The 10737-nt window shown below is 46.0% G+C and overlaps 1 protein-coding gene across 1 annotated transcript; it reads right to left on the bottom strand.

Moving 5' to 3' along the window:
- Positions 1-239: 239 nt before the first annotated feature.
- Positions 240-6188, bottom strand: LOC119285366 (DDB1- and CUL4-associated factor 8-like). The gene is made up of 5 exons (XM_037564620.1): positions 5990-6188; positions 2094-2345; positions 1617-1760; positions 856-1533; positions 240-744 (listed from the first exon to the last, which is right to left on the bottom strand). The coding sequence occupies exons 1-5, from the start codon at positions 6107-6109 to the stop codon at positions 502-504; spliced, it is 1437 nt and encodes a 478-aa protein (XP_037420517.1). The 5' UTR covers positions 6110-6188; the 3' UTR covers positions 240-501.
- Between the last annotated feature and the right edge of the window lie 4549 nt (positions 6189-10737).

Raw genomic sequence — 10737 nt, 5'->3', positions numbered from 1 at the left:
CTGCTAGAGATGCTTTTAGGTTTCAGTGTTGATTTCTCAACCTATGAAACTTATATACTCCCTCCATTCTTAAATATAGGATGTATAGTTTTTGGCACGAAAATTAAAGAACGCACGTGGAGGAAAAATTTCACAAGTTTTGAGCGAGATTACATCATACTAATTGGCATGAGAAAATAGAGGAGTTTGCCTAATATAAGGAAATGTAATCAAATCCCTAAAAAAATTATCCATACGAATGGTGCAACGCAATACACCTTATATTTTGGGTTTTTTCTCAAAAATCTATACACCTTATATCAAGGAATGGAGGGAGTACATGATGCACGGTTATCACAGTCGGGACACACGCGCGCAGACTGAGTACAGATTTGAACATACTAACATACTAATAACACAATAACAGAAAAAAATAAGTAGCAGGTTGTGACACACTGCCAATCAGTTTTCCGCCACTAAAATATCACTGAATGTGAAGTTGCAACCTAAAAACACATGGCCTCATGTCACAATGCATTCCCTGGGATCAGAGTTCGATCTTTGGTTCCCATCACCATCACCAAGCCCAATGAAGAAAGTCTCATCGCCACCAGTTGCGAAATCGGCAGCAGATGGTTCATGATTTGCGTACAGTTCAGATTGTGTACTTTGCAATCTTAAGATACGCATCATGACGTCAGCTGAAAGTGTCACTTCTCCTCGGGAGGCATAGAATTGCCTCTCCCGCCAGTTTGAAGCTATTACCTGTCATGCAACAAAACATTACTGTAAAATACAAACTCACTGCAACAACAAGAGCATGTACACGGTCAACTATACGAACCGAGTGCAACACCAACAAAACATAAGACTTACTTTATTTGCATATTGAGGCAATTGCATCACTTTGCTTGACGAAGGTGTCCAAATCTTAATCGTGTTGTCTATCCCACTAGTAGCTAGGAAGGGAAAATGCGGATGGGGTTCGATGCAATTAACAATATGTTTATCGCCGCGCATGATCCTCATCAATTCACCTCCCTTTTTCCTCCAAATGAACACATGCCCGCAGTCTGACCCACTCAAAACATATTCATTATTGGGTCCAAAGAAACTGACTCCTTTAACAGTTCTGAAATTTCTGTGACCAGAGTATGACTGTAGCTGCTCGAGCTTGTCCAAATGCTCTGGCTGTGTTGATTCAGGATTCGGACCAAGACCCATATAGTTTTCGAACAGGTAGATAAGCTCGTCATTGTATGAGACAAGTAACTCGCTTGAATAAGAGTATGCAATGCCAGTGATACGGACCTTCCCACCCATAAGAAGGTGCTTAGGGCAGAAGGTATCAACTGGTAGGTTCATATTGCTTGAAGACTCCAAGTTTATTTTCCTAAAATCATACAGCCGTACATACTCTTCGGAGCCACCGATCGAAAAATAATTAGGGTTCTGTGGGTCAATAGCAATGGTATTCAGTCTTACACGGCGCCTTCTATTTGAGAATGAATAGCAGGTGAGAAGCTTTGTTGGTGAATCACTGCGCAGGTCAAACTGTAAAAAAAAAAATCAATCCAAATGTGTGATGCAATATAATTGTTGCTTTAATATTAGCATATAACGGAGCAGTGACATACGTGTTGTACCAAGCCATCCTCTCCACAGCTGTAAAGTATGTGAGGACTTCCTGGTTCGAGAGCCATCTTATACGCACGATCATGATGCTCCCCAATTTGTTTGGTTATGAACTCACCACCCTGCTTCAGTTGTCCCACCCTAACCTGAGGACAAGTGGTGGGATTGAAATGACTATCAGAACAGAATGGTAAATTTAATGAATCTGCAGACACCTGATAGCCAGAAAAATCATTCCATACATAACCAATACCGAAAAATAATTACTTGTAAGGTCTTATGAAGATAGCTTTTGAAGACATGGCTTACAGGTGACCTTTTGGTTAGTCGTGTATGGTGCTATTATTCTAGAGTTTCCTAAGGGTGATATTGGTCACATAAAAAACAGTACATAGTCATTGGGATACTTGTGAATATCTGATTAGTACTAATACTACTAATACAGCAAGAAAAAAACTCAAGCGTGGGTAGAGACACACCTGGCCATCAGCACCAACGGTCACAATGGTGCTGTCATCTGTAAATGGCATCACACGAGCATGAAAGAGATTTTGTTGATGTCCAGAAGGGTAAGTTAGTTTTTCAGTTTTAGCAAGCCAGTCCCATAGTATGATGTCTGTGTCGTCTGAACCAGACACAAGGAGGTCACCAGCAGGATTGAAGCTTATAGTATTAACACAGCCACTATGACCTCGCAACTTTCCATATTGGCTCATCCGCACAATTAGGCCCTATTCACAAGGACAAGATGAAAATAGCAAACAGTAAGCATGAAACACAAGAATTCCACAATTGCAGAACAGAGTTATGACATTCCAAGATGTACAAAACTATCAAGCTACTGGAACTTGGTAAATATTGTCCAGAACAGAGTTATGACATTCCAACACGTCAAAAAGAGAGCCCCGGGTCACTAACAGTATGACCGTATGTCCGTATTAAATAATGGTCTGGGGCTCTGGCTACAGTGAACACCTGTGCAGGGCCGGCTCTGGGGGTAGGCCACCTTGGCCTGGGCCAAGGGGAGCACCTATAGGCCGCTCGCTGCGGCAAAATGCCGGCGCTTCGCACAGGAGCGGCTAGCGTGGGCCGGCCCATTTACAGTGGCACGCGGCGGAACGTTCCCGAGATGAAAAATCGCAAAAAAGAAACTAGAGCTCGCGCTGTAACTCGAACACGCGACTTCGCACTAACTGGCCTGCCATGCAAACCACTGCAATGTAGACATTCTCACGTTCAACTACCAGCGCGACAGTTAAAGACTACAGATAATTTATTGGGTCGAACCGACGACCTCCTACAACTGAATTTTTCAAAATTATGAATATTTTCTTCAAAATAAAAACATTTTCCGAATTTTCGTACAAATTTTGTAAAACAGGAACATTTTGATGATGTGAACAAATTTGAGAAAGGGGAACATTTCTTGAATTTGTGAACAAAAAACAAAAATGTTTATATTTTTAAAACTTCCAGAACATTTTTTGAATTTGTGATTTTTTTTAAAAACATGAACTATTATTGAATTTGTGAAGAAATTTGGAAAGCTGGAATATTTTTTCCAATTCCCAAACATTTTTTGAATCTTGAGAACAAATTTTGAAATGGTGAACAATTTTAAAAAATCCTGAACAAATTTGGAAGCGCGAACAATTTTTTAAAGCATGAACATTTTTGAATCTTGAGAACATATTTCGAAACGGAGAGAAATTTTGAAAAATTCCGAACAAATTTGAAAGTCCGAACAATTTTTTAAAGCACAAACATTTTCTGAATCTTGAAAACATATTTTGCAACGGAGAGAATTTTGAAAAATCCTGAGAAAATTTGGAAGAGCTAACATTTTTTGAATATGTGAACAAAAAATTGAAATTCAGTACATTTTCTGAATTTCAGAACTTTTGTACTTTTTTGTGTAACGAGAACAAATTTTGAATTTTGAGAACATTTTTTGGAAACACGAACAATATTTAGTTTTTTGTTTTTTAAAGGACAAGAAGAAAAGAAAAGGAAATAAAAAAGAAAATCATAAACATTTGTAAAACTACGAACATATTCTGAAAAAGAAAAATAAACTTGAAAAAGAAAATGAAACAAGAAACAAAAAACGAAAAAATGAAAAAGAAACAGAAACGAAAAAAAGAGAAATAAAAAAACAATAGAAAGCCGAAAAAGAACCAGAAAAAACGATACAGGAAAAAAACCGGTTCAGGGAACCTTCTGGAAGGTTCCCAAAACCGGTTTGGACGCATTATGTGTGGGCCGGCCCATTTCTGTCGCTCGCTGCGCTGCCCCTGTGCGATCGCTCGACAGTTTGCCGCAGCGAGCGGCGAATAGGATTTTCCTGGGCCAAGGGCCCCGGTCTGGGGAGGGGGGGAGGGCATCATCAGATACATAAGACTATACATTGGCTGAAAAAAATGAATCAGTACAGGCCCAGCCCAACTACGGGAGAGGAAAAGGCACGACGTCTGGCATACTACATCGATCGATTCGATCGATTGAATCGCATCTCGGCATCTGCGTCTGGTCCTGGTCGCCTCGGGGGCTCGTCCGCCTCCGCCTGCTGCTCTCTCTGTCTCTCGAAGACTCGCACGGACGCCCGGCCGGCCGGCCGCCGGCTGCTGCAATCAGGTGGCCCTTTAATCCTTGATTCCGTGATTCCCGTCTTGATTTTCTTGGTACGGTTGATTTTCTTGCTTTCTTGGCGTAAACGTATTTACCTTTTCAGTTTCATCATCTTTCTAGTCGTATTGATCTATTGATTTTTTTTGCAGCTTTAGGATTTAGGTGTTACAATGGCGAAACCTAAGTCCGGTGCTGCGAAAAGGAAACCAAAAAAACAGATTGAATGGATTGGCCATGTGCTGTATTGAGAAGGATATCTTGGACAACATTGATCTTGATATTGTCATCAATGATTTTGCTTCTAGAAATGCCCGAAGAGGTTTTTTCGTGAAGAATTGAAGCATTATTGTCTATGAATTAGAATTTGGATCTATTTAAGGTAATCAAACTAGCAGGGAATATTGTTTCTCATATTTAATATTTTGCTACTTTATTAGTCTTCCTTTCATGATATGACATAGTCTGCGTGATTATCAATTTTTTATATGTTATACGTCTCAGAATAACAAAATATGATCGGATATGCGTACATATATATTACCTATAAGGGCCCTTTTTTCAACTTGGCCAAGGGCCCCGAAAAACATAGAGCCGGCCCTGCACCTGTGTCCATATGATCAGAGGTTTGAGCTTTACGGTACAAAGTACATAAAGCAAAGACTGGACTAAGAGCATCTCTAGCATATCCCTTAAAAGCTCGCCGGCCCGGCGGATTTAGGGTTCGTGTCAAAAAACAGGCCCGAGTAGATCCTGTAAAAACGGCATGACCAGTAATTTTTTTTACGGACAGCCCGTAAACCGCCCTGATTCCCGCACATATACCGGAGCTCCCCCGTTTTAGGGTTCGCATCCGGCATTTCCCCTACCCCCCTCTGCCGTAAATCGACATCTCCTCGCCGGCCCGGCAGATTTACAGTTCGTGTCAAAAAACAGGCCCGAGTAGATCCTAATAAAATGGCCCGACCAGTAATTTTTTAACAGACAACCCGTAAACCGCCCTCGATTCCCGCACATACACCGGAGCTCCCCCGTTTTAGGATTCGCATCCGGCATTTCCCGTATCCCCCTCCGCCGTAAATCGACATCTCCGGTGACAAATCCCCTTTCCTCCGGTAGCCTTTTGCGGGGTGGCCGCGGCGGGTCACCGCCTCGCAAGCGCCGTCATGACGACGAGGTGGGTAGCTCCTCCCTCCGCCCGGCGGTGGAGGAGTGGCGCAAGGTGCAGGCGCGCGTGCGCGGCGCCCTCTCCGGCAGTGGCGGCAGCGGGGCCTGGAGCAACTTCAACCGGCTGGACCGGATCTTCTCGCCCGCGCTCAAGCGTCTCTGGGCGGCGGAGAGCGCGTGGTTCGACGCGAAGGAGGCAGCCGCCGCTGGAGACGAAGCTGCAGCGGCGCACGTGACGGCGTTGAAGGAGTACGACATGACGTTCGTCCTCTCCAACTCGCTGATGGAGTACCACCGACTGTAAACGAAATTTGCAGGACCGCGGTTTGCCGGATTTGCTAGAGATGCTCTAAGGCATATGCAACCAAATAACCTCAATAGCCCAACAGCAAGACCAAGCTGCCGCCTACGAACATGCTTATCCTATTCCAGTATTTCACCCCTGCCGACAGAAAAATGCAGAAGGTTTCCTATTCCCTAACGATATACGCGGTCAGCGATGCTCGATCCGCTCGAGAAACCAACCGAAATCAGAAAAGTACAGGAGATCACACTGAAATGGAAATAATTGAGAAAGGAGCACCTCGGAGCCGCTGATTCGGCAGGACGAAGCGCGGGAGCTGGATAAGCCGATCTCGCGCTGGCCGACCTCGAAGAAGCAGCTGGCCGCCCGGCGGCCAGAGGCCTCGTCGATAGCGGCCATGGTGAGCGGTGGGATGGGAGAAAAGAGAGGCAGCGCGAGAGATGGGAGGGGATTTGCCGGGGTTTTAACGGGTACAGTACAGGCCTTCCGCGTGCTCGCACCTCGAGGCTGCTCGAGTGATGTTTCTAGGAGTTGGACCCTCGAACCACGTGGTTTCCGTTTCGCGTTTCTTCCGCCTGCTCTGGACTTTTGTTTTCTCTCGTAAATATATTTGCCCATATATAGAAGGAAAGAAAGCTAGTAGTAGTTGGAAGGAGAACTGACCGACGGCAGGATCGTTAGCGATTTCACAATTTTGCTGGACAGAAGCCCAATAATTGCTGCCATGTTACTCAAACAAATAGTGTTAAACATGTTTCACGGACAATATGCATTGGTCCCCGCCCATATTTTTCCTTTTTAAGATTGAATAATGCGTGCAAAATGTGTCATTCCTAAAATTGGTTAATATAGTAAGTAGAATGCTTCTACCGGGTACTCCTCTACCCGGTCATCGAAGCACTGATATAATTTCTCCCTTTGGTCGATTTACGGTTGGAAGGCCCGTTACCCATAACGACCATTGACTTGCGGGGATGGATGGAACCCCTTTTATCCGTGTAGACGACAAACGACCATTGACTTATAGGGACGGATGGAAGCCCCCTTACCCGTGGAGATGACAAATGACCATTGATTTGGAGGGATGAAGTTCGAGCAGGACAGCGTATCTGCCCATGTTATTGGTTGCATTAAAGCCAAGATATGCTTCGTATTGGATGATCTTTTCCTTGGGATATGAAAAATAAATTCGGCGTCGGCCCCTTGAAGATGTTTTGAGCCATCGAGGTGCAGAATTTTTATTACTTTAGATCACCTACCTGAACATAATGAACAAAAACACCACCTTCAAACATTATTGACAAAAACATATGGCGATCCTGCGGGCGACCTAGGGTTTACGTCCTCGCCGCCGCCGGCGCCGTCCGGTGCCGGCGTCCACCTTTGTCTGTCTGTTTGATGGGCGTAGTCGTCTCTCCCATGCTGAGCGCTTGATGTGTGGCTCGCGTGCTGCGCAAGTCTGACGTCTAGCTGCACGTGCGGCGGCTAGGGCGTTCCTGTAGAGGGTGACCTTGTTCGCCTCTACCGTCTGGGATGGAGTTCAACTCTGATCCTCGTTGTCTCTGTGTATGGGTGAGAGAACCCTGCTGTCTTTGTAAGGAAGAAGGTCTTGTTGGCTTGATTGGATCTGCAATCAGATTGAGAACTGCAGTTTGCAATATCAACCAAATATTGTCGCTTCTTGCTGAACGAGTATATGCATCAGCAGTAGTGGCACTGCCTGTCCTGGGTGTCTCTCGGCGGCTGACTAGATCATGGGTGCTTGCAGCTGCTGGCGGTGGGGGTGAAAAAGGGACACCCGACGAGGGGGTCACCCACCCGAAGCCGTCCAACATTGCTATACCTGTGTTCGCCCATGGTGTCGCGGTGACTGGACAGGTACGACAGGATGCGTTTGACAGGGATGAGTTTTGGAAAGATTGGAAGGATGCACTTGAGGACGGCATGGTGGTTTTGGAAGCAACCGGCCTAGGGGCTGCCGGTAACCTGACGGGGCCGCGTGTGGCGCCCCGTCAGCAGCAATGATAGGCTTGAGCTGGAACTGTCGAGGAATCGGGGGCGCCTCGACGGTTCGTGATCTCACTGCCCTCGTCCAAAGTCATCGTCCGCAATTTGTTTTTTTGTGTGAAACTAGGCAGAAGTCAAATAAAGTTCGTCGTCTACGCCATCGTTTGGGTCTTCGTGGTTTCAGTGGAGTCGATAGCAATGGTCAAAGCGGTGGTCTAGCTTTGTTTTGGAATGATCAGTTGTCAGTTGAGATCAGAGATCAGAATGAAAGAACGATTGATGCTTATGTTCGTGCCTCACCCAATGATCCCTTGTGGCATCTTACTTGTGTGTACGGCGAACCACGTACTGAAAATAGACATCGAATGTGGTCCATCATGTCGCAGTTGAGGGCTAGTAGTGATCTCCCGTGGATGCTGATGGGAGACTTCAATGAAGCTCTCTGGCAATGCGAGCACTTGTCAGCTACCCCTCGGCCTGCTTGCCAGATTGCAGCCTTCCGTGACATCGTCCAAGACTGTGAGCTCCATGACCTTGGGTTTTCAGGAGCACCATTCACATATGATAACAAGCGAAAAGGAAGAGCGAATGTCAAAGTTAGGTTGGACCGAGCCCTGGCCGACGACCGCTGGAGGGACTTATTCTCTGATGCACGTGTGGTACACCTCGTGTCCCCTTGTTCTGATCATCTACCGATCATAATTGAGCTGCAGAAGGAAGAGCGCCCACCAAGCTGTGGCCGCACCAACCGATATGAAATATTCTGGGAACGAGCAGGCGAATTGCCAGAGATCATCCAGAGGGCTTGGGATGCTACCCAAACAAGTGGGAATCTGGCTTCGGTAACAGCTGGACTAAACAAAATCATGGAGGAGCTACATGGCTGGAGCCGACGGCGGTTTGGTAATATCATGCGAGAGGTGGAACGTACACGACGTAAACTTGAGCAGCTAGTGCAATCAAATGGTGACCAAAGCGAAATCCGCCGACTATCTGATAGCATGGACGAGTTGCTCTATAAAGAGGAGCTTCTTTGGCTGCAACGCTCACGTGTTAATTGGCTCAAAGACGGTGACAGAAACATAGCCAATCTGTTTGGAGAGCCCGAAAGAACAAGATAAAAAAGTTGAAGGACGACACGGGGGTATGGCAGAACAACCCCTCGGTCATGGAACTGATGGCATCTTCATTCTTCAAAGAGTTGTTCACCCGCGACCCATCTCTAAATGCGGATGAAATTCTCAACTTGGTAGAGCAGAAAGTTACAGAAGATATGAACACTTCATTGTGCATGGAGTTTTCGGAGAAGGAGATTGCAGACGCTTTGTTTCAGATTGGGCCCTTGAAAGCACCCGGGCCGGATGGATTCCCGGCACGGTTCTACCAACGAAACTGGGCTGTCCTGAAGACCACGGTGGTAGCGGCAATACGTCTTTTCTTTGCCACGGGATATATGCCCTCTGAGACGAACTCCACAGCGATTGTGCTCATTCCAAAATCAGATCAACCGGAAACTCTTAAAGATTTCCGTCCTATCAGTCTGTGCTCAGTCCTATACAAGATAGTGGCAAAATGTCTCGTCAATAGACTCAGGCCAATACTTGGTGAAATTGTATCACTGAATCAAAGTGCCTTTGTCCCGGGGCGCTTGATTACTGACAATGCATTAGTGGCGTTTGAGTGTTTTCATGCAATTGAGCACTGCAGCAAGGTACATGAATCCTTTTGTGCATACAAATTGGATTTATCTAAGGCATATGACAGAGTCGACTGGGACTTCCTCAGAAGAATGATGCAGAGGTTGGGTTTCGCTCCCCGATGGGTTAATTGGATTATGTCCTGCGTTACCTCGGTGAGCTACTCGGTTAAATTTAATGGTACCCTCCTTGATTCATTCGTCCCTTCCAGAGGTCTATGCCAAGGTGATCCACTATCTCCATTCTTGTTCCTTTTTGTCGCTGACGGTCTCTCTGCACTCCTACGTCGTGAAAATACCCAGGGTACGATCACTCCGCTCAAAGTCTGCCGAAGGGCCCCGGGAATTTCACACTTGCTATTTGCAGATGACTCTCTGCTTTTCTTTAAGGCAGAACCAGAACAGGCTGTAAGGGTCAAGTGTGTGCTCGAGACATATGCTAATGGGACGGGGCAAGTCATCAACCCCCAAAAATGTTCAATTCTTTTTAGCCCTGCATGCCCGATGACGGTACAGAACAATATAAAGGGCATATTGCAGATAACTCAGGTTACTTTTGAAGCCAAATACCTCGGTCTCCCAACACCAGAAGGTAGGATGAGTAGGGGTAAATTGAAGAGCTTGGAGGAGAAACTAGCAAAGAATTTGATGGAATGGGGTGATAATTATCTGTCCATTGGGGGGAAGGAGATAAAAATCAAAGCCATTGCACAAGCTCTTCCTGTGTACATCATGAGTGTATTCAAAGTCCCGGCTGGCCTTTGTGATGAGCTTACAAAGATGATTCGTCGATATTGGTGGGGTGCAGAAAGAGGTAAACGCAAAACTCATTGGGTCGGATGGGACATCATGTTGCGGCCCAACATGCGAGGCGGCATGGGGTTTAAGGATCTCCGATTGTTTAATCAGGCACTGTTAGCTCGGCAAGCGTGGCGCCTAATCCAGTACCCAGAGAGCTTATGCGCGCAGGTCCTTCGAGCAAAATACTATCACAATGGCGAAATCACAGACACGGTATTCAGTGGGAATGCATCCTCGACATGGCAAGCGATAGAGTATGGTTTGGAGTTGGTAAAACAGGGCTGCATTTGGCGTGTGGGTAATGGAGCTAGTATCCGTCTATGGCGCGACCCATGGATTCCCCGGGGACCTTCTCTCCGACCAGTCACACCTAAAGGAAGATGCAGACTGAGGTGGGTTGCTGATCTCCTGAACGTGGACGGTTCATGGAACGCAACCTTGGTTCATCAACATTTTCTCCCTGTTGATGCAACGGAAATTCTCAAAATCAAACCATCACGGCGCCTAGAGGCTGACACTATTG

Source organism: Triticum dicoccoides, chromosome 4A (genome assembly GCF_002162155.2).
Source record: "Triticum dicoccoides isolate Atlit2015 ecotype Zavitan chromosome 4A, WEW_v2.0, whole genome shotgun sequence".
In the NCBI taxonomy this organism is placed as follows: domain Eukaryota; kingdom Viridiplantae; phylum Streptophyta; class Magnoliopsida; order Poales; family Poaceae; genus Triticum; species Triticum dicoccoides.
This window is presented reverse-complemented; position numbering and strand designations above follow the sequence as displayed.

What these genes read in the sequence shown, in the direction of transcription:
- LOC119285366 (XM_037564620.1), bottom strand. Translation starts at nt 6,109, where the DNA reads ATGGCCGCTATCGACGAGGCCTCTGGCCGCCGGGCGGCCAGCTGCTTC. An exon ending in CCGTTGGTGCTGATGGCCAG is followed by an intron (nt 1,761 to 2,093) that starts GTGTGTCTCTAC and finishes ACTTGTCCTCAG; the next exon opens with GTTAGGGTGGGACAACTGAA. An exon ending in AGGATGGCTTGGTACAACAC is followed by an intron (nt 1,534 to 1,616) that starts GTATGTCACTGC and finishes TTTTTTTTACAG; the next exon opens with TTTGACCTGCGCAGTGATTC.